The following is a 24,299-nucleotide window of genomic DNA, read 5'->3' as shown; positions in this document are numbered from 1 at the left end:
CAGCGGGTGCTACAGGCACTGGGTGACCACACCGGGTCTCCAAGCTTACAATTCTGGAGGTGGCGCATATTCATGATGCAGGTATGCTACAATCCATTTGTCCCTGCTGTAATTTTCAACAAACAAAAATGAAATGTCTCTGTAAATGTATAGCTTTTCACCTTAATTGTATTATTGTAGAAGCGATAAGTGAACTGCATGCATAAGAATACTTATTATTAGAGTACATTCCCCGTGTGCTAGCTCAAAACATCAGCATTCTCCTGCACTAAATACACAATTTCAAGACAAAATAAGAAACAAATATATGTACAGTATAATATATATATATATATATATATATATATATATATATATACACACATATACACGCACACATTACTTTCGCACACAATATATATAACCCTTGTTGTTATACTCACGCTCAATATATGTGCATGTGTGTATATACATACATAGATGTAGATATATATATATATATATACACACATACAAATAAATAAACATACACACACACATGCACACGGTTTAAAAAAAAAAATAAAGGGAACACAAATCCCACATCCTGGATATCATTGAATGAAATATTTCAGTTGCAAATCTTTATTCATTACATAGTGGAACGTGTTAGAATAAAGCATAAAAATGATCAATGTAAATCAAAATTAATATCCCATGGAGGTCTGGATTTAGAATGATGCTCAAAATCAAAGTGGAAAATCAAATTACAGACTGATCCAACTTCAGTGGAAATGCATCAAGACAAGGAAATGATGCTCAGAAGTGTGTGCGGCCTCCACGCGCCTGTATGACCTCCCTACGACGCCTGGGCACGCTCCTGATGAGGCGGCGGATGGTCTCCTGAAGGATCTCCTCCCAGACCTGGACTAAAGCGTCCACCAACTCCTGGAAAGTCTGTGGTGAAACGTGACGTTGGTGGATGGTGCGAGACATGATGTCCCAGATGTGTTCAATCGGATTCAGGTCTGGGGAACGGGCGGGCCAGTCCATAGGTTCAATGCCTTCATCTTGCAGGAACAGCTGACACACTCCAGCCACATGAGGTCTGGCATTGTCCTGCAATAGGAGGAACCCAGGGCCAACATCACCAGCATATGGTCTCACAAGGGGTCTGAGGATCTCATCTCGGTACCTAATGGCAGTCAGGCTACCTCTGGCGAGCACGTAGAGGGCTGTGCGGCCCTCCAAAGAAATGCCACCCCACACCATTACTGCCCCCCTGCCAAACCGGCCATGCTGAAGGATGTTGCACGCAGCAGATCGATCTCCACGGCGTCTCCAGACTCTGTCACGTCTGTCACATGTGCTCAGTGTGAACCTGCTTTCATCTGTGAAGAGCACAGGGCGCCAGTGGTGAATTTGCTAATCCTGGTGTTCTGTGGCAAATGCCAATCGTCCTGCACAGCTTTGGGCTGTGAGCACAACCCCCATCTGTGGACGTCGGGCACTCAGACCATCCTCATGGAGTCAGTTTCTAACCATTTGTGCAGACACATGCACATTGTGGCCTGCTGGAGGTCATTTTTCAGGGCTCTGGCACTGCTCCTCCTGTTCCTCTTTCACAAAGGCTGAGAGGCTGAGGTATTGATCCTTTGCTAGGTTGTTGCCCTCCTACAGCTCCCTCCACGTCTCCTGGTGTACTGGCCTGTCTCTTGGTAGCGCCTCTAGCCTCTGGACACTACGCTGACAGACACAGCAACTCTTATTGCGACAGCTCGCATTGATGTGCCATCCTGGATGAGCTGCACTACCTGAGCCACTTGTGTGGGTCGTAGAGTCCGTCTCATGCTACCACGAGTGTGAAAGCACAACCAAAATTCAAAAGTGACCAAAACATGAGCCAGAAAGCATTGGTACTGAGATGTGGTCTGTGATTCCCACCTGCAGAACCACTCTTTATTGAGTGTGTCTTGATAATTGCCAATAATTTTCATCTGTTGTCTATTCCATTTGCACAACAGCATGTGAAATTGATTGGAAAACAGTGTTGCTTCCTAAGTGGACAGTTTGATTTCACAGAAGTTTGATTTACTTGGAGTTATATTCTGTTGTTTAAGTGTTCCCTTTAACCATCTTCCCTCTCCCTGCTGAAGAAAAGCAGGCCCAAATCATGATGCTGCTGCCACATGTTTGACAGTGAGGATGGTGAGTCCCGGGTGATGAGCTGTGTTGCCTCACATATCGTTTGGCATTGATGCCAAAAAGTTCGATTTTGGTTTCATCTGACCAGAGCACCTTCTTCCACATGTTTGGTGTGTCTCCCAGGTGGCTTGTTGCAAACTTTAAACACCACTTTTTATGGATATCTTTGAGAAATGGCTTTCTTCTTGCCACTCTTCTATAAAGGTCAGATTTGTGCAGTGTACGACTGATTGTTATCCTATGGACAGACTGTCCCACCTCAGCTGTAGATCTCTGCAGTTGATCCGAAGTGATCACGGGCCTCTTGGCTGCATCTCTGATCAGTCTTCTCCTTGTTTGAGATGAAAGTTTACAGAGACGGCCGGGTCTGGGTAGATTTGCAGTGGTATAATAATCCTTCCATTTCAATATGATCGCTTGCACAGCACTCCTTGGGATGTTTAAAGTTTTGGAAATCATTTTGTATCCAAATCCGGCTTTAAACTTCTCCATAACAGTATCACGGACCTGCCTGTTGTGTTCCTTGGTCTTCATGATTCGCTGTGCTTCAAACAGAACCCTGAGACTATCACAGAGCAGGTGCATTTATACGGAGACTTGATTACACAAGGGAGGATTATATTTATCATCACTAGGCATTTAGGACAACATTGGATCATTCAGAGATCCACAATGAACTTCTGGAGTGAGTTTGCTGCACTGAAAGTAAAGGGGCCGAATAATATTGCACGTCCCACTTTTCAGTTTTTGATTTTCCACAAAAATTTAAAATAACCGATAAATTTCGTTCAACTTCACAATTGTGTTCCACTTGTTGTTGATTCTTCACCAAAAATTTACATTTGGTATCTTTATGTTTGAAGCATGATATGTGGGAAAAGGGTTGAAAAGTTCCAGGGAGCCGAATACTTTGGCAAGGCTCTGTATATATATATATATATATATTAGAGAGAGATGTGAATATTTGGTGTAACCGCCTTTTGTCCTCAAAACAGCATAAATTCCTCTAGATACACTTGCAGAAAGTCTTCAATTTCATAAGTAAGTGAAACACAGTCATCTACTGAAACAGAGGGGTATGTGTACACTAAGTCTTTTTGCTTAGTTTTCAGACCAAAAAATCAATAAAAAAAAACAAGTTTTTGAGGAGGATTTGGAGACTTTCTGCTCAATTTTTGCTCCAAAAACGCCTCAAAAAGCTCAATATGAGCATACACAAATAGCTGTGTAGGACGCTTAACACTAGGTGAGGAATAGCTAAACTCTGCTACAAAGGTGCGGTTGTGGAGGACTACTCAGTCTTGCCATGGGTGTTTGACCTGTGACATGAAACTAAGCAACAAGAAACAGGCTACTATATTCACATATAAGTGTATATATCACCTCAGATAAGCAAAGCGCCCTACTGAATAGGCACACTAACAAGAAGTCGGTCATACCTTTCTTTGCTGGAGGCTTTCGCACCATCCTTTCCACCTGACACAAGGCCTCTTCCCAGCATGTGTTACTCGCTTGCACATGTGGCTGAATCATCTTCAGCTTTTCTTCCAGTATAAGGGAAGCTTCAGGTGTCATGCCATGCGATTCCTTAAGGGCGGTAAGTTTTTCAAGCTCATCCTCAAGTATAATTACCCTAGGCAAGGAAGGAGATAGCAGGAGATTAGAAATCACATCGCTGCCTGCTGTGACTTGTGAGGTGTACAAGTTCATACAAGATGGAAAAAAACATGTTTTCATATATGTACAGCAAGTGCGAAATATGACAATAGCGAGAAACGTAGGGCTGGATTCATCAAGCATTTTGTCACTATTGTAGAGTAAAACAACTTGAAAAGTCCCAAAGTTTTTGAAAAACTTGTAGTTGCTCAAAAATGGTGTTTTTACAACAGTGCCAGCCAGCGCTGCCTACTCTTTGAAAAGTGGACAGAGCATCAAGTGAGGGACGCATGGCTGACAAGGTCTGAAAAAGTAATCATAATTTGCATCATAAAAGTGGTTAAAATTGAGACAGAAATGTTCTCTCAGCCGCTTTATTGTGATGGCACAAGGCAGCTAAAAGATGTGCCAAATTCATTAAAAAGCACATGACTGAATTTGGAACATCGTAATCCAGAGCACACTTCATCAACACTGGTGTACAAAATGCCTATCTTTATGAATCAGAGCCACAGTATATAATAATTATACAAACTGAAATTATTTATAACTTTTCATTATAAATAGAGCTATTCTCAAGTTGTGTCTTGTGCAGCACATAGCTCCATAGTCTCCTCACTTCTTTGTTGCTGAGGTAATAGACCACCTTGAGTGACAGTTCTGGTCAGAATACATTAAAAGATATTCTAATAAAAGGTATAATTAAATAGCCTTAGACAGCATGATAATAAGAATGTTTGCAATTCAGTTGCTTTTTCTATCTGTTGTAATTCTCCTGCTGTGACAGATTTTATCTTACATAGTGTACAGCTTGTTTCCAAGTAGACTGAACACCAAAGCCTGGCGAAGTATGTAAAGACTTTACATTCCAACTTGAGGACTTATTTCTTAACACACTGACAGCAGACATCATTATTGCCCCCCAATCAGTGACTATCTGATGAAGACATTACTGAGACGCTAAGGAAAAGTCCCTAGGACGCCAACATTGTTCATATAACACCGTATAATTTTGATTCTTTGGGGTACATATTGTGAGGCAGTGACCCCTGTTACAGCTAGGGGGCGCTGTATGTGCTCTGCAGAATGTGCATGGAAGCGTAGTGGAGGCCATGAGGGCGTACTACAGACACAGGTGTGGCTGTAATTAGAATAGTGAAGCAGTGACTGATTACAAAGCCCTGTAGTAGTGGGGGAGGCGTGTCAGTGTGTTCTTGGAAGCAGACAGGGCAGTTGTTTGCAGAGCTCTCTCTGTGTGGAGCAGCACAGAGGCTAAAGGAACCAGAGAGAATGACACCCTGCGTCTTGGGCTGTCTTAGGGTATGTTTCCACGTTCAGGAAACGCTGCGTTTTTGACGCTGCGTTTTTCCGCAGCGTCAAAAACTCAGCGTCCAGATGTTACAGCATAGTGGATGGGATTTCATGAAATCCAGACTCCACTATGCGTTAAAAAACGCATGCGTTTTTGCCGCGAAAACGCATGCGTTGTGCGTTTTTTCGAAACGCAGCATGTTGCTACTATGAGCAAAACACGCAGGTACACCGCAGGTGACCTGCCAGTGACCTCAGGTGCAGTTTTGGTCAGGATTTTACCTGCATAAAATCCTGACCAAAGCCTGAAGCAAAACTGAACGTGGAAACATACCCTTATGTGTACCCGGCTGCACTCCAGAGGATAAAGAGTTCAGTGCGCTGAGTGAGTACAGAGACTTGTTACCGGCGTGCGGTCACCCAGGGAAACTGGACAGAGGGAAGTTCGGCCTGTGTATTGACTGTGTCATATAGCCATGCATTATTAATGGACTGTATGAAGAAGCCGTATACTATATTGACTGTGTGAAGTAACACAATAAAAGAACGTTTTGTTTGAGTCACTGCCATTTCACTGTGTATGGTCATACCGCTGCATCACATATGGTGGAAAGAATGCGAGGCCAGTGAACTAAGGCATACCCCCAGAGAGTGCTGCAGATTGTTGTGCGAGTCTGCTGGAAAAATGGAGGAACTTTTGGAGCAGGTTGTGCTCAGTCAGCAAAGGCTTCAACAAGAGACGCTGCAGTTTCAACATTCCCAGCAAGAGATTTTGAGCAGCAGCAGCGGCAGCAGGAGACACTGTAGAGGGAGCTAGCAGAGCTTCAACAATATAAAGTGGAGACCTCTAATGTGAGGGGTGAACAGTAGAATCCTGAAGAGACCCCAAAGTTAAGGGGCGATCATTGGGTGTACCAGTGGTCCTATGTAGAGACTCGGTCTGCCAGGTCTCAAGCAAGTGACTTGTTAAAATTGGTGGAGGAGTGGCTCCAGCCTGAGTTCTGTTCTCCGTATGAGATGATGGAGAGAATCGTGGCTGACTGGATGGCGAGAGCTCTGCCGGCCACCATGCAGCTTTGGGTCGGGCTGAGGGACCTAGGCCTCCTGGAACTGCTGATAGAATTGATTGAGCGGTATAAGTCCACTCAGAACGTTGCACCAGAGCCCGGGCATGGGGCTAGTAACTGTTCAGTAACATCTAAGCCCATGGACTGTGGGAACACTGGTCAGGAGTCTATGTGTGCCCAGCCTGGCTGTATCACCACTACGGGCACAGCTGGCGGCGAACCAGAATTGTGCCAGGTACTTGTGAATGGGTGCCGAACAGAGGCTCTCCTGAACACCGGGAGTAAAGTGACTCTGGTCCATCGTTCCCTTGTTGCTGGGGACAACACCAACGGACAGAAAGTGGGGGTGATGGGTATCCATGGGGAAATCCGGGAGTACCAGACCGCGGAGGTCAATGTTTCTACACCATGTGGAGACATTAGACATGTGGTGGGAGTGGCAAAGACCCTTCCCTATGGGACTGTGTTGGGAAGATATTTTCCCCTGTTTTGGTCCCTGTGGGAGACCAGGGTAAACCCTCTCATGGAAAAAGTGATACCGGGTGCAGAACCCAAAGATATTAAAATACCTGCCATAGGGGTCGTCAATATAGGGACAGAGTGTAATCCCAATAGGCTCCCCCTAGAGGTAGCGGCAGGAGAAGCTAAAGATGTTGTTTCGGGCGTAGAACCCGAAGATCCTAAGATGTATGCCACAGGGGTCGCCAATTTAGGATTAGAGTGTAATCCCAATAGGCTCCCTCTAGAGGTTGTGGCAGCAGAGGTTGTGGGGACCCCATTGAACCCTGAGCTGGAGGTGTTCCCTGGTAAGGTTGGGACAGCTCAGATCCAGGGTCCCTTTCGGAGACGCAGATATAAAAGACGCAGGTATGAGAAGAGCCGAGTGTGTATGGTCGCAGAGGCGACTGGGGACGTGCGCACGAGGAACCCTCTGGCATCGGTCAAGGATGGGGCCGGGGGTCAGGGTAAATTAGATAGAGCGCTCACTAGACATCAGTGTCGGGAGGCTCCGGTTCGGGTGCGGCATAGTACAGTTATATGCTCAGAGTTGCCAGCGCAGTCCGCGGCGTTTCAGCGTGATATAGTCTCTGAGGCACGGGTAAGGGTACAGAGGAAACGGTACCAGGGGCCCAAAAGAAGATACTTAGGTGACAGGATGACCCGTGGGGTTAGTGAACCTAAAGTAAACAAAGTAAAGACCACCCAAAACTGGCCCAAATCTGCGGTTAATCAGAAAAGAGGGTTTGGCTTCTGTAATGGAGATCGGGGTGGGTGGTCCCGTAATGAAATATGGAGGAGAAACGCAAAGGGGAGGGATGCATGCGCCGGTCGATGGTTCCGGTCCCTACTTTGGTTTCTTAATGTAGTTGGTTAACTTAATGTCTTTCGCCCTTACGGGGTAAAAATGTTCAACCCCATAGGTATGAACGGGGGGGGAGGATATGTGAGGCAGTGACCCCTGTTACAGCTAGGGGGCGCTGTATGTGCTCTGCAGAATGTGCATGGAAGCGTAGTGAGGCCATGAGGGCGTACTACAGACACAGGTGTGGCTGTAATTAGAATAGTGAAGCAGTGACTGATTAAAGAGCCCTGTAGTAGTGGGGGAGGTATGTCAGTGTGTTCTTGGAAGCAGACAGGGCAGTTGTTTGCAGAGCTCTCTCTGTGTGGAGCAGCACAGAGGCTAAAGGAACCAGAGAGACTGACACCCTGCGTCTTGGGCTGTCTTATGTGTACCCGGCTGCACTCCAGAGGATAAAGAGTGCAGTGCGCTGAATGAGTACAGAGACTTGTTACCGGCGTGCGGTCACCCAGGGAAACTGGACAGAGGGAAGTTCGGCCTGTGTATTGACTGTGTCATATAGCCATGCATTATTAATGGATTGTATGAAGAAGCCGTATACTATATTGACTGTGTGAAGTAACACAATAAAAGAACGTTTTGTTTGAACTTGTTTGGGTCACTGCCGTTTCACTGTGTATGGTCATACCGCTGCATCACAATACATATCAGTAGGCAGCGCTGAAAGAATAAACGCTACTGATGTATAAGTGGGCATCGGCCTATGTGTTAAGATCCCATAAAGCTAACTGATTTCCATACAGCAGTTACCTTCTCAATTCTCTACTCCTCCCTGTGAGCTCCTGACTGAGCTGCTGTTAGAAGTCCTGCATAATCACACTTTTGCAGCCCAACTTTGGCAGTTTCCAGAGCAGTTTTTCTAATCGCCACTCTCACTTTCCTGAGCTATGTCCAAATGCCCTGTTAACTCTATATGCAAGTACAATGTGGTATCAATGCAATGACTGGAGCAGAAGAAAAAACTGACCAGAACTGTCACTCAAGGAGGATTGCGTGTCTGCCAACTAGGATGTAGGAGGTAGAAGACTGCAAAGCTGTAAGCTGGTCATGAGACAATTGAGAATATCACTTTAATGGTCAAGTCATTATTCTGAATTCTACACTACATATAGAGAGAACTGTGCCTCTGATCAAGCACATGGATGAGAAAATTGAGAGCCATGAGTAGGAGAAATGCTCTAGAAACTACTGATGGTGGGTACTAAAGGACAGTGATTATACAGGACTGATAACAGAAGCATGGTAAATAACAAGGAGGGAGTGCAGGTGAGCAGCTACCTGCTGTATACAAATCAATGGGCTGGAGAGAGCTGACTGATCTTTGGCATTAACCCCTCTTAGAATGTAGCTACTACTGGGGCAGGTTCTGGTGGTTAATCTCTTTGGCAACAAGCTGTACACTATGTAAGATGTAATCTCTTGCAGTAGGAGAAATAAAGAGAATTAAAAAATGATCAATTGCAAAAATTGCTTATTTTTATGCTTTTTAACTAATTTAAGAAAATGAGAACAAACTTTAAGTTTATTTACACTCATTTAAAGGGATAGTTCCAAGATAGACACTAGTTTTGCTGTAGTTTGGAAGGCCATGTCCAATTGGGAAAGAGGTCTCAACATATGAAAAAAATAGTTTTGAAGTAACTAACGAATAGTTTAGAAGTAATTCGAGTTTTCCGTAATAGTAATCTTAATAGCATTTATAACATATATTTAAGCAGTTGTTGTGCCTGGAAATAAGGAGGGTGCAGCACTCTTCCCCTGTCACAAGTCACTTATTACAGTCACTGTAGTAGAGGCATGTTGTATCCATTCTTTTCACAGATAGAACACGTATCCATTATAATCTGAGTTCTAATATGGGATATAGCCTGTATACTCCTGCAGTTCCCCGCCGACTAGCCTGCCCTGTAGATACCTAGCTTCTGTGGATAACGGACTACCAGGAGGCAAATACAAATCCACAATATCAAATACAGTGGTATCTTATTAGAGGAGTATTCCAATTAAACCACATTCGCACGTTCAGTATTTGATCAGAATTTTACATCAGTATTTGTAAGCCACAACGAGGATAAATACAGAAGTGATGACCTGTTTCTATTATACTTTTCCTTTAATTGTTCCTCTCCTGGTTTTGCCTTACAAATACTGATGGAAAATACTGACCAAATACTGAACGTGTGAACGTGGCCTTAGAAAAAGCATTCACGTCTCCATAGGAAAGGTGATAACTACTAGATGATCCAAGGTTTGACTGCCAATATCCCCAATGATTGCCCAAATGAACCCTGTGAATAGACTGGTGGTTGTGATGTGCAGTCTATAGGACTGCAGGACACACGCCAGCAGTTGGACCGCCACCAATCTAGCATTCAGATCTTGCTGTAACCAGAATCCCCTTTTAGGTGCCCACAGTTAAAGACTTACTCATTCAGTAGTGCCTTCAGGTGGAGTTGCAGACTGCGGACAGCCCCATGAAGGCTGTTCAGCTCTCCGGTCTCTCTCTTCCTCCTTGTTGGGCGGTCAGAGCCAGACTGGTGCTGTGTTTCAAAGTAACGGTAGAATTCATAGCTGCGCTTCAGTTCTGCTAAGCAGGCAGCTTGAGTATGAGGTAGATCCTGTGCCACATCACACCAGACGTAGTGTGGAAGCATCTCTGTGCCGGTAGGCGGACCATTACATGCATTCTCGGGAGAAAGCAATAATGCCAGGCGTCGAAAGAACTCGGAACTCTGCCCTATCCACAGCTGGAACAGAACCTGCCAATACAGATAGGCACACCATATTTCATATCACTTGAGAATGGGCTATGGTATGGCCCAATAAGACAAACTAAGTGCTAGAAATAACAAACAGTTTTTTATTAGATCTTTTTTTCCAAATCCATTAAAATTTCAAAAGGAGTACTGAGAAATGAGGGAACCATAACTCCTTATATTACAGGTCATTAAACTGTAATGCAACTGATACAAATACTGACTACATATGAACAATGCAACTTTATATTAAACACACCAATATATTTTGTAAAAAAATTATGATAAAACACCTAATGTCCTTTACAGAATAAACAACCTTCCTAAATCTAGCGACAGGGGCAACTTTAATGACAAGGTGGTGTTGCAAATTATTATAGACCATTTACTGCATGTGAGCACATCTAAATCACATCTGTATAGTGCAATATGGGCAAGAATAGCAGATCCAAAATTACATGTATGTTTGCATCAAGTGTGTGGTGTATGAGTAAGGGGCTGTATGCAAAGTGCATATCGTGTAGTGTAACATGGAACCTTCATACTGCTCATTTGGACATTCACTTGTTTTATTTATTTGTAGAGCAATTCAAAGTGAATCATATGTGGATGGTAAAGACTTGTTATGCCATAGTATTTAAAGGCAGATCAAGGTGAGAGTATTGCAAGCTTAACACGGGAATATTGGAGCAAAATATACCTAGCACACTTGTGTTACTGGTAAGGAGAAGTGGATGGGAGTTATGTCCCGCTGCCCCGACGCACGTTTTGCCCTGCTTCTTCTGGGTGGCCTGTCAGTGCAGGTGGGCACAGCTCTTTAAACATGGTATGAGACCACTGAAGGCCCAGATGGTTTGCAAGAGCCGGCGTTATCACCAGATCCCTGCAAATCTTGAGCATGCACACGGCTCTATTTGGCGGCATCATTGTGTATCTGAAGCCGGGTGTACGCTTATCAGGTTCAGAGGCACACTGCATATGACCAGAAGTGCAGAAAATCTACGTGAGCCGTCTTCTGCACTTCCGGTAATATGCAGTGTGCCTCTAAACCTGGTAAGCGTACACCCGGCTTCAGAGACCCAATGATTCTGCTGAATTGAGCCCTGAGCATGGGTGAGACTTGCAGGGAGCTGGCGATCATGCTGGCTCTTGCAAGTCATGTTATCACGCCCAGAGGGATGTGATAACATGCAAAGAGAGCTGAGTAGACTGGGAAAACTAACTAGTCAAAGGCCTAATTAGCATAAGAAAAGCAGAGGTCATAAATACTTTTTTTAATAAAAAAAACATGGATTTAGGTGGATAACATTATAAAGGGCTAATTAGGCAGGGAATTTAGTAAAATATATGTGATTGCTGCTGGTTTGGAGGAAATGGGGGACTTGACAGGTTCCCGTTAAATCCAGAATAGTCTGCTTACTGAAGCAGCGGCCAGAGGGAGAACGGACGTTGTATTCACCTCTCACTTCTAGTCATTGGGGTGGTGCAGGGAGCTGTTAAACTCAACTCCCACTATACAGTGACTGTTGTGTAATCATTCTCTGCACTTTGACTGACAGCCTGCTCTGAAGAATATGTGGGCGGCGAGTGTTTGCGCAGAGGACACAGTCTATCAAAGTGCAGCGGGGTGACTACAGCTGACAAAGGAAACAAGTGTCAGCAGTTTGGATATAAAACTTAATTTATTAGTACAGCTTAAAAGGTTTCAGGTCCATTTAAAATGTTGCAACAAGACAAACAAACACCACGTTTGAGCCATAGAGCGGTCTTTAATTATAGAGTGACTACAGCTGCACTGAGTGTGTAGCGAGCGGTGACTGTAAGCGTTCCCTGCTCCTCCCCAATGACTAGAAGCAAGCAGCTGCAGGGAGAATGGGACTTGTTTTCCCTGTTGTCGATGCGCCAGGAATCCAGCTAGGCAGGATTTAAACAATATTTAAAAGTGGATTACCTCTATGCCTGCAGGTAAATATAGAGGTCTTACAATAAAACACAAAGGATATCAGAAAGAAAGTGGATTCTAGGATATTAAACTTCAGTTACATAAAACTGAAAAATTGTGGAGGATGATCAGACATTTTATACTGGTAACTCTGGTAATACACAGAATATTACTTCAGGGAAACTTTAACCAAGAGAAACCAGTTAGTCAGCCCAGAAAAGCACAGTAAGTACCTAATAATGCTCACCTTCAAGGCAGGGAGGCTGAAGCCATCTGTTAGATTATGGGCTTCCTCCTCAGAAACCTGCTCCTCACTTAATCCCAGACCCAGGTCTTTCAAGGGAACAACGCAGATGTAGTTAGTCACATTGTCTATCTCCGAGTTTAAGGGATAAGTTTGAACAGAGTTAAGAAAAACTAAAACAAGTAATTAACACTGGTAATACAGGGATAAAATATGCTTATCACCAAGACTGGACTTCTCCATAGTCAGAGGCTTTCCATCAGTGGAGAAGAGCAATGGGTGCAACAGAGTCAAGGTCTGACTGGAGGTGACCAGTGGCCACCAGAAAGTCAGGCATTATACTGAGTCTAACAGATTAATCTCAGATTACAGCACCCTTGTCCTTAAGGAAAACTGCCGCAAGGCTGGCCATGTGGTTTGTGATCTTTTATGTAAGGTTCATCGCAGTGACGTCATTATCTTAGGAGTTCATGTAAAGAAGAACCTTCCTCAAAATTGTGAGGACTGGCTGCAGTATAGTGGGTTACGTGAACTCTGTGCTTACGTTAGCAGTAAGGAAGGTTACAATTAACTATATATTTTCAGGTCCCCAAGTATTATATAAATGCAGTGCCCTCTAGTACCAGTTCCTCACACCTAAGGACTTGTGCACAGGACCACAGAAATCGGATGGGTGTCATTCCTCGGCTTGCTGAAAGCACTCGTCCCCATGTTATTCTATAGGGATGTGCACATGTCTTAGCAAAAGAAAAAAAAAAAGAAAAAAATCACTGTATGCAAGAGCACTTGCCCATTCAACTCTATGGATTTGTAGAAAACAATGGACTGCACTCGGATTACATCTTAATGCAGTCCGATTTTAATAGAACGACAATATGGAAAAAGGTGGAGAAACTTTTTTTTTCCCCTTCACCTTTGGGAAAATCAGATCACACTGTAATCAATCTCTGTCCAGAGTGTAATTACCTTAATTGGTCCGATCTTCTCGGATGAGAGATAAACGGTTGTGTGACGCGGTCCTCGCTTGGGAAGCCCCATGCCATGGGTTAGTTTCCGGTACATGATTCATACACTGCATCTGGTGGATAGTGTACTCTGCCAGATGGGAAAGAGTTGGGATACAGCACTACGGCAAAGCACCTGACAGCTGTGCAGCGTCTCCGATGGTAGGCTCCGTCCAGCTGTCCCATGAAGAATACACTGTGTGTGAATATACATCACCCTAGGGGGCTAGACATAAAAACACTGCCGGAGCAAGAAGGGACTCCATGTAAAACATATGCCACTGTACTCTTTCCAGACAAAACTTAACTGCAGTTATTTAGTTTTAGAAAAAATGCCACCTGCCAAAAATCTATCTATATTTTTTACTTGTTGTCAATGCCACTGTTTTCCTGAATCAGGATTTAGATTTCTTTTCTTCCTGCGCCTCTCTATTTTTAAGATATAGCCCCCTCTTTCTGTATACAAATCTAGTTTGGTAACCAAGTGGGTGTAGCCCTCCTGAAGCCTCCCATAAAGAAGAGCTGATGACCACACCCACTTGGCTAAAAAAGACTATATATAGGGAAAATGGGGCCATAAATAAGGAATGAAGATGTGCAGGAATTAAAAAAAAAAGAAACCTAAATCCAGATTCAGGCCAACAGAGGCACGTCTACGATATTTATCACAAGTGATGGTTTCCACGAAGTGTAATAACATATTTATACGCATTCCTTTTTTTGAGACGCCCTATCACCTAAGGAAAGGATATCTTTTCAGCATGTACAACGTCGCTAGCCTTGAGACTCGAAAGTTAGTTCTGACGGTCTTGTAGACAGCTTTGCGCAGACCGAGGAGTTGCTGGCTGGCTTGTGGTCCAACCTTATCATATGGGCAAGCAGCACTGACCCTGTCAAGCAAACTTGAAAAGTAAAATGTGATACATCTGTACAGATGTCCCAAACCACCATCGCCACATACAAGACACGTTCAACACAGACAATTGTAGAACTCTAGACATAAGGAATGCAATGCGACTCATGACTACAAATTATTTCAGAATTAAACTAATAATAAGATTTAAGAATACAATATATAAGCGTTTTAGTAACACTTCCATGAAGCGTCCCAGCATCATTACTGTAACACAATGTGAACAGTTTTTCCACAGAATTATAAAATAATATTAAAAAGGGGTATTCCAATCTCCAAGATCCTATCCCAATATGGAATAGGTGTAATACTAGCAAAAACCTCCTATTAGAAATGAAGTATAGTTCTTCTGATTAGCTATGTCTCTTTTCTCATGTGCAGGCATTGCAGGACCTTAGGTATCCATGGTTATGATCACTGCTCTAGTGACAGATAGCCATCTGTCACTAGATCAGTGGTCATAAAAATGGATACTTAAGGTTCTGCAATGCCTGCACATGAGAAAAGAGACATAGCTAATCAGAAGAACTACAACCCCTGGCAAATATTATGGAATTACCGGCCTTGGAGGATGTTCATTCAGTTGTTTAATTTTGTAGAAAAAAAGCAGATGACAGACATGGCACAAAACTAAAGTCATTTCAAATGGCAACTTTCTGGCTTTAAGAAACACTAAAAGAATTCAAGAACAAAAAATGTGGTAGTCAGTAATGGTTACTTTTTGTAACCAAGCATAGGGGAAAAATTATGGAGTCACTCAATTATGAGTGAAAAAATAATGGAATCACCCTGTAACTTTTAATTCCCAAAACTAACGCCTGCATCAAATTAGATCTGCTCGTTAGTCTGCATCTAAAAAGGAGTGATCACACCTTGGAGAGCTGTTGCACCAAGTGGACTGATATGAATCATGGCTCCAACACGAAAGATGTCAAATGAAACAAAGGAGAGGATTATCAAACTCTTAAAAGAGGGTAAATCATCACGCAATGTTGTAAAAGATGTTGGTTGTTCACAGTCAGCTGTGTCTAAAATCTGGACCAAATACAAACAACATGGGAAGGTTGTTAAAGGCAAACATACTGATAGACCAAGGAAGACATCAAAGCGTCAAGACTGGAAACTTAAAGCAATAGGTCTCCAAAACAGGAAATACACAACAAAACAAATGAGGAACGAATGAATGGAAAATGGAGTCAACGTCTGTGACCGAACTGTAAGAAACCGCCTAAAGGAAGTGGGATTTACATACAGAAAAGCTAAACGAAAGTCATCATTAACACCTAAACAGAAAAAACAAGGTTACAATGGGCTAAGGAAAAGCAATCGTGGACTGTGGATGACTGGATGAAAGTCGTATTCAGTGATGAATCGTGAATCTGCATTGGGCAAGGTGATGATGCTGGAACTTTTGTTTGGTGCCGTTCCAATGAGATTTATAAAGATGACTGCCTGAAGAGAACATGCAAATTTCCACAGTCATTGATGTTATGGGGCTGCATGTCAGGTAAAGGCACTGGGGAGATGGCTGTCATTACATCTTCAATAAATACACAAGTTTATGTTGATATTATGGACACTTTTCTTATCCCATCAATTGAAAGGATGTTTGGCGATGATTAAATCATTTTTCAAGATGATAATGCATCCTGCCATAGAGCAAAAACTGTGAAAACATTCCTTGAAAAAAAACACATAAGGTCAATGTCATGGCCTGCAAATAGCCTGGATCTCAATCCGATTGAAAATCTTTGGTGGAAGTTGAAGAAAATGGTCCATGACAAGGCTCCAACCTGCAAAGCTGATCTGGCAACAGCAATCAGAGAAAGTTGGAGCCAGGTTGATGAAGAGTAGTGATGAGCGAGTGTACTCGTTGCTCGGGTGTCCTCCGAGTATTTGTTAGTGTTCGGAGATTAAGTTGTCATCGCCGCAGCTGAATGATTTACAGCTAGTAGCCAGGCTGAGTACATGTGGGGGTTGCCTGGTTGCTAGGGAATTCCCACATGTAATCAAACTGTCTAGTAGTCGCAAATCATTCAGCTGCTGCAAGGAAAACTAAATCTCCAAGCAGTCATAAATACTCGGAGACCACCCGAGCGTGCTCTGGAAAACCCGAGCAACGAGTACACGCGCTCATCACTAATGAAGAGTACTGTTTGAGACTCATTAAGTCCATGCCTCACAGACTGTAAGCTGTTATAAAAGCCAGTGGTGGTGCAACAAAATACTAGTGATGTGTTGGAGTGTTTTTTTTGGTTTGTTTGTTTTTCATGATTCCATAATTTTTTCCGCAGAATTGAGTGATTCCATAATTTTTCCCCTATGCTTGGTTTAAAAAAAAAGTAACCATTACTGACTACCACATTTTTTGTTCTTGATTTCTTTTAGTGTTTCTTAAAGCCAGAAATGGCTTTAGTTTTGTGCCATGTCTGTGATCTGCTTTTTTTCTACAAAATTAAACAACTGAATGAACATCCTCCAAGGCCGGTGGTATACTACATTTCTAATTGGAGGTATTTGCTAATATTAGTATTACACCAACTACATATTAGGATAGGATCTTGGAGACGGAAACACAATAGATAGGCGTGCAGTATATGTGATAGAAGTAATGTACATTTAACACCTTTTCCCTCCACTTTTAGGAAGTACCGTATATACTTGAGTATAAGCCGAGATTTTCAGCCCACTTTTTTGGGCTGAAAGTCCCCCTCTCGGCTTATATTCGAGTCATACCCAGGGGGGTCGGCGGGGGAGGGGGAGCGGAGCTGTGTAATAATACTCACCTGCTACTGGCGCGGTCCCTGCACGTCTGTTCCCCGGCGCCGGCAGCTTCTTCCTGTAGTGAGGGTTCACCTGGTACCGCTCATTACAGTAATGAGTATGGACCCGACTCCACTCCCACAGGGGTGGAGCCGCATATTCATTACTGTAATGAGCGGTACCATGTGACCGCTCACTACAGGAAGAAGCTGCAGGCGCCGGGGAACAGACGTGCAGGGATCGTGCCAGGAGCAGGCGAGTATGGCGGGGCAGTGCACGATATTCACCTGCTCCCTGTTCCACCGTCGGCGCCGCTGCGTCTTCCGCATCCTCTGCAGTGACGCCCAGGTCAGAGGACGCCATTAGTGTGCGCACCGCTCTCTGCCTGAACGTCAGTGCAGAGGACGGGGAAGACACAGCGGCGCCGACAGTGGAACGGGGAGCAGGTGAATATAGCAAGTGCCGGGGGCCTGAGAGGTGAGTATGTGATTTTTTATTTTTTTAATCGCAGCAACAGCATATGGGACAAATGTCTGTATGGAGCATCTTATGGGGCCATGTGCAGCATTATATGGGACAAATATCTCTATGGAGCATCTTATGGGGCCATTATTAACCTTTATGAGGATTATATGGGGCATATTTTAATATGGAGCATCTTATGGGGCCCATCATGAACTGTATGGAGCATTATATGGGGCTCCTGATTCAATATGGATATTCAAAAACACTTAACCTACTGATGTCTCAATTAATTTTACTTTTATTGGTACCTATTTTTATTTCTGAAATTTACTCGAGTCATTAAGTTTTCCCAGTTTTTTGTGGCAAAATTAGGGGGGTCGGCTTATACTCGAGTATATACTGTATATAGCCAGTTTTACAAGGAATGTGTTTTCAGAAAATGACCTATTTGCGTAGGGGTGCCCTGGTTCAAAGACACTCCAAGGACATACTGATAGGGAATCTAGACTGTGAGCCCCAATGGGGACAGTGATGATGAGGTCTGTAAAGCTCTGCAGAATTAATGGCGGTATATAAGATAAATAACAGTAATTTGTAAAATGTATGATCTGCCACCCTACCTACTGAGTTATCTACCTAGGATCCCATTAATAAATGCCAATGACATTAAATCTGACAAACTTTGGAGATGGGAAAAAGGTGTCAACTTTCAGCCCAATATTCTTATTTAGACATAGAAACGGTGTACCTAATGTTTAACAATGTAGATTTCCACCCCAAATTCATTACTGAAATGTGACCTATGTTACGGTTAGGTGACAACTTCATATAAAGCCAATACTGATCCTTTACATACTGTACGTCCTACCACAAAACATGTGCACAATGCTAGAACATGGCACATTGAACTACTAAGTAATGAACGAAAAACACTTACAGGGTAAATCCTCGAGAGATGACTTCTGTTTCCTGGATCAAGCGCAGAGATTTTCTCACCAGGTTGGTGAAGGCTCGACTATTTGCTACAGTCATTTCCAATTGGTCACAGTATTTTCTCAGTTTGACCTGCAGCCTGGCAGCACCCAATGTTCTCAGAACACGCTGGATGCCAAAGATGGCAAAGAAAAGAAGGCTGGGTCCCCAGATGAACAAGGATGGAAAGTGCCAAGATTTCAGTGCAGCCATGGCACTAAGAAACGCAAACACTACAGACAGCTCCCTAAAAAATGTAAGGAAAACAACCCGTCACATTGAGATGCCACACTACATGTCCATGTAAAGAGCACTCGCATGGCATTACATTGTAGTGTGTATAAGAGGAATGTATATACATCTGTCTGGAGGGATTGCGCGGGATGAGAAAAGATGGCTTCTATACCCATAAACAGCACCTTACACGGTTCACAGGTTATGTATGGTATTGCAACTTAGTCACATTCCCTTGGCGGTGCCCCACCATTATATACCAGATCCAAGCTACTGGTCACGTATTTTCAGTTATTCTCCGCTCAGTCAGATATCGGCATAGTGATCCTCTATGCATTGCAGAGCTGCCACCAGATACAGCAAGTAGGGCAGAAAGCCATTTGTACTGGCTGCTCTGCAGAGGATCTCCATGCCGAGAACTGGACAAGATGAAGTTGTACTTTAAAAAGTTGTTCTCATGACTGCTGTTCAGGCGCGCAGTGCTCCCTTGCCTCCCATATTGCTGGGGGGATTAGGCTGCAGTTTGATTGACAGCTCGGATCAGTGGCATCATTGTTAAGGCGGCCAGAACTGTGCTCGCTGATGCTGCAAGCAGAGGCTACGTAACCTCTGCAGCATCGGAGCACAGATACACTGAAGCTAGCCAGTATTGGGAGCCAATAGTGTGCTCCAGCATTCCAAAGATTCAGAGCAGCGTTTACAAGCTCTATGTTAAAGTGCTTGTAAGCACTGGTCCACGTTTGTTCACTGCTAATAGACTACAGCGGTCACCTAGCAGTAAACAGTAAAAATAAACATCCCTCCATTCTTGAGAACGGAGAGGACTTTTAGCAACAAGTAAATTGCAAAGATGATTGTTTTTCCAAGCACTTTGCGATGTTACCAGTATAAGAGGATGAGAACAGCCCCTAAAAGTCGGGTGAGAATGAAGCATGACCAGACTAGGGCCACAGTTCACTCTGTAATGGTAATGTACAGATCTGTAACATGCATTTATTGTCATTTTCATACCCTTGTCTCTTACACCATTGTAAGACTAACTAAATTCCACAACTGGGAAGTAAAGGGTTATTACAATTTTAGAAGATAAATTTAAATCATTTTCCAATATAATTTCTGTATCCACGCCTTACGTTTTCCCAAGATCTCTGCTTGCAGCCATTTTAAAGGAACCTTGATTGTTGAATTTCCAGTGGATACATGTCGGTGCTGGTGACACGACTAGAATGTGTGTCACATGGGAGGAGACCGATCTGACAACTGATCAGTAATTAATGCTGCACCGGGTTGTCATCACATGGCGAGGACAGATTTTCATCCTCTGAACAGTAGAAGATTCCCATTAAATAACTGAAGGATAAAGATCAAACCCTGGGAAATAAGCCCGAAAATATATTGGCCGAGCCACTTTTATGGAATAAAATGGTCCTTCTCTTTATGTGACTGCAGGAACATGACAATGTAAAGACATCGGGTCTGAATTCAATGAAACCACTTGCTGGACTGTACCAAATATTAGGGGTTGCTAGGGAGCCCAGGGATGGAAGATGCCGTTTCTGCGGATTCTGGGTCTGGCCAGCAGACAGGATTCCAGGGTCAAGCAACTCAATCAGCTCCACATCCTCCTGTATCAGGACTTCCTGCAGCAGGATCGCTCGCAGGCTATCAAGCCGGAACCCAATGTCCTAAAAGGGTGGAAAGGAGAAAAAGAGGATGGTTAACCCTTTTATATGAATGTATCACTTGGAATCTTACAGTTGCAACCGCAGGTATAGTTATGATTGTTTGATTCATCAACTAAAATTCCAGCCATTTGGGCAATCATTCAGTGCCATCTTCGCTGGCCATCCTAAGACCATGCCGGGCTGTGCCCTCATGGCAGTGAAGTTAAAACCATCAGGCCTTTTTTAACCAATTCAATTTCTGTGGCGTCCATAAGAGTGTTTCTCTCTGCTAACTCCAATTCTGCGCAACATCTGAGGCATCAACTAATAAAGCTAAAAAACACCATGGTATCTAATACCAGAATGGATGCAAAGACTAAAGAACAAACGGCACCTACATGATTGCCCTTGATGTCGCAGGTCTCGACCTACTCTCTGATGAGTCCACTGTAGAGATGACGTCACGGCACCGGAGAGACAAGACGCAGTACACCAGGGCTGTATCTGAAGTATCTCTAGTTTATTAAGCTTACACGCATTTTTTATGCATTCTTATGTCGGAGGCGGATTCTCCATAAATGGGCTAAGCGTCGGAGTGTTTTACTCCCTTGTCTCCCTATGGTTTCGAAAACATATTTTTACACAGAACATTATTCGTTATCTTACCAAGGACATTTCATCCTCCATGCTTCTGCTACAATTAGTTCTTAGCAATCAGCAATAACAGCTATGAAGAATAATGAATAACAACTTGTTTTTCTGACCTTTGGTAACACTTCTACAAAATAGAGGCAAGCAAGATAAAATGGATCCTGCTATAACACCCTCATACTCTCAATTGCTAATGTAGGCCGTCTTCACTAGCAAATGATACTGTATAGGTACACTCTGGACATAGTGCCCAAGTGATGAAGGTGTTTTCGCCAGATTGCTAGCGTGAAACAACTGCAAATGTGGCAACATTTTTACACAACATGAAGCGGTGCAAAAAATTTGCAACTTTTGCCATTTCAGCCAGCTATGCCAAACTGGGCAGTCCTAGGGCATGTTGAGGCATGGTGAAGCTCGCCTGAAAAATTCATCAAAGTTGTGGCATAACTTATGCCAGAAATGTTCCTCCAGTCCCTGACTACAGTAACACTTCTAACGAGGAGCAAGTCACTGAGAAGATGCGCCCAACTCATTACGTGGGCCTATGGATGAATTTGGAGCATCTTCCTCCTGCACGGCCATCATGAAGATTGCCATATAAAATGCCAGTGTTAGTGAATCAAGCCCATAGTGTACTGTATCTCAGAACAGGATAGTTTATACAATATTATTAAGTTTAATTTTGGGACAATTAATTGCGCCACTGTAAAAGACCTGCGATGCATTTTAGCCCCAATTGCCAATCTAAAAGCAAAATTTCAGCACTATTTTTGCCGTAAAGTGCAGCATAGGCTATTGAAAAAAAAGTAGAGACTCTTGTGTATACCTGTTTAACTGATGTGTTATTTCTTTGTTGTACACTTCCCTAATGCAGATGCCGCTCTCCCTATGATGCCTTTGGCTTTGAAGAGGCTGGATTATCATCACAGTGCAATTGCTCTGCTTTAATGGCTGCCAGTTATACATAATTAAGAGACAACTGCTATCCTATTGATGTATACTGCTGAGCCTTATGATATTCTACTTGATAAAGCATAAGCTTGTCTTCTGCTGGTGATAAGTTTCTCCCTGCCAACTCTTACAATGTGAAAGAAAAGAGCGAGGCCCTCCATGTGTGATACCACAATAACAACTAGATAGTGGATATTACCGCTCACCTGGGTAAGATGCAACTTGACATAACTCTGTAGAAAATGATGAGGCACAATGGAAGACTGCTGTTCTGGACGCTGACCCAAACTTTGGTGGGAAAGTAATTGAAGAGACTGGAGGAAAAAAAAGCAGCGTATCCCAGGTGCTGCCAAGAAAAGTATTCCTCTTCTTGGCAGCACCCAGGATACAATGCTGTTTTTCTCCAGCGTCTTCAACTATTACAATGAGTAGTGTTAGGTAAGCAAATAACAGTCAGTCTGGGTTTCCCTTCCAGACTATCAATCAAACCAAAGGAAAAAAATGGTTTGCCAGCATCCATTAGAGGAATAAACACAAAGCTTGAAGAGGCACTTGAGAAAAGCTGAGAGTCAATTTGTTTACTTTTTCATAAATGGATGTTGGCAAACACTTTTTTACTTTATTTTTGTGTATTGAGAGAAGTGATTTTAGAATTTTAACATTGTTGAAACAAATATGGAATAAAGAATTCCGAGTGGTGGCTTGCTGCATTGTGTCTGTGCCTCTTTATATGGCTACAGGTTAACATCACAGAACTGGCGCACTGATCATTACTGGAGAAAAAAAAAAAAAAAAAGAGTGGGTGCACATCAAAATATCGCTGGTAAATTAGCATTATATACCAAAACTATAGTGCTACTTTGAAAACCAAGAAAGTCCAACTTTAACATTGTATGTCTTTGATATTGTCGCACTCCTAAACACATGGTTTGTGTACAATTAAGTTACTGGATTTAGTCATAATCGCAGATGGTGGCAATTCTTTACTGTAAGAGCAGAGAGACTAATCTGATTGCCATATGTGGCATCTGGAAGGAATTTTTCCCATAATTATTGGGCAATAAGCATCTGCCTCATAGGGTTTTTGCCTTCCTCTAAATTAATATGTTACGTTATAGATTGAACTCGATGGACTTTGTCTATCTTCAACAAAAAAACTATGAAACGAATTTAAGCAGCAGTCAAAGGTAGAGCTAAAGAGAAGTATTACTGAAGATTTTAGAGATCTTCTCTTTCCTTGATCCACATCCAGTCTTCAACTGTCACGCACAGTGTAGGAAAGGCTAAGTGCAACACAAAGGGATAAAGGAACCAAATACTAGGGAAAAGGGAGTGGAGACCTCTAGACAGATCTAACGTCATCCTGTCTGCTCTATCTTCCCTATATAGGTTCCGCACCTATCGCCTCCGAGCAGGATACCTACTCCCTGCCTGACCCTGGCAATAAGCCCTGCACCTTAAAAGGACAGGGTGAGCGCTAGTCAATCCCAACTACCGCTAAAGACAGCTAGGATAAATAAAACAAAGGGAACACTTAGCTTCAGTAGACTCACAGAGAAACACCAACGTCCTCCAAACTCCAAAGAAGACGCTAGCCGACTGTTGCAGCTCCAAGCCTCAATAGGGAAGTGCAAATAGAAACAGCACGTTGGGAGTTATAAACAGCCAGATCCAGGTGTGACCATTAGAGCCGGGGGAGGGGGCCACTGGGTTCTAGCGTCAGAAGGACCAGGCAGAAGTCTGAAAAGCAAACTGTTGAGACCTTCAGCAGTCAGATGCAGTGCAAGTCTCCACTCAGGTCTGTCATGTCAAAGGAAATATAAGGACTTCCACGTTACTGGTAGTACAAAGGCTCTGGAAAAGCGCTATGGCTCCTCGCCCGCCCAAAGAAATCCAGTGAATTCTCCGCTCCCAAATCCAAATGCCCTCTCCCTTCTGAGCCCCAGTGTGCCTAAGTCACAGTTAGTGTCCACATGTTTGGCATTTCTGTAGTGATGAGAGCCTGCCTAATTTATAGATGCGTGTCTCCAGAGGCTTGAGCTAGGCACTTCAACGTACTGGTCACTACAACGGCAGTTTGCAGCTTTCAATCAGCAACATCCACTGCTGCTTGTTTCTGGAAAACACCGATGGAGTCAAAATTGTCACTTGAAGGGGGAGGGGGGTGTCTGCTCTTTTACCTC

General features: G+C 43.4%; 1 protein-coding gene across 4 annotated transcripts in view; it reads right to left on the bottom strand.

The window, feature by feature from the left end:
- Positions 1-24,299, bottom strand: part of VEZT (vezatin, adherens junctions transmembrane protein) — an 84,249-nt gene that overhangs the window by 6,077 nt on the left and 53,873 nt on the right. For 2 of the 4 annotated variants that reach the window (XM_077265147.1, XM_077265149.1), the window contains exons 4-9: positions 20,360-20,535; positions 18,582-18,863; positions 14,256-14,405; positions 12,503-12,650; positions 9,985-10,316; positions 3,603-3,796 (exon numbers count right to left, since the gene is read on the bottom strand). In XM_077265147.1, the coding sequence (XP_077121262.1) occupies positions 3,603-3,796; positions 9,985-10,316; positions 12,503-12,650; positions 14,256-14,405; positions 18,582-18,863; positions 20,360-20,535 (1,282 nt within the window). The remainder of the gene's footprint in view (positions 1-3,602; positions 3,797-9,984; positions 10,317-12,502; positions 12,651-14,255; positions 14,406-18,581; positions 18,864-20,359; positions 20,536-24,299) is intronic. The other 2 variants (XM_077265148.1, XM_077265150.1) reach the window with 1 other exon arrangement.

The sequence above is a fragment of the Ranitomeya variabilis genome, chromosome 5 (assembly GCF_051348905.1).
Source record: "Ranitomeya variabilis isolate aRanVar5 chromosome 5, aRanVar5.hap1, whole genome shotgun sequence".
Taxonomy (NCBI): domain Eukaryota; kingdom Metazoa; phylum Chordata; class Amphibia; order Anura; family Dendrobatidae; genus Ranitomeya; species Ranitomeya variabilis.
The sequence above is the reverse complement of the archived record's forward strand: the minus strand, read 5'-3'. Positions and strand labels throughout refer to the sequence as shown.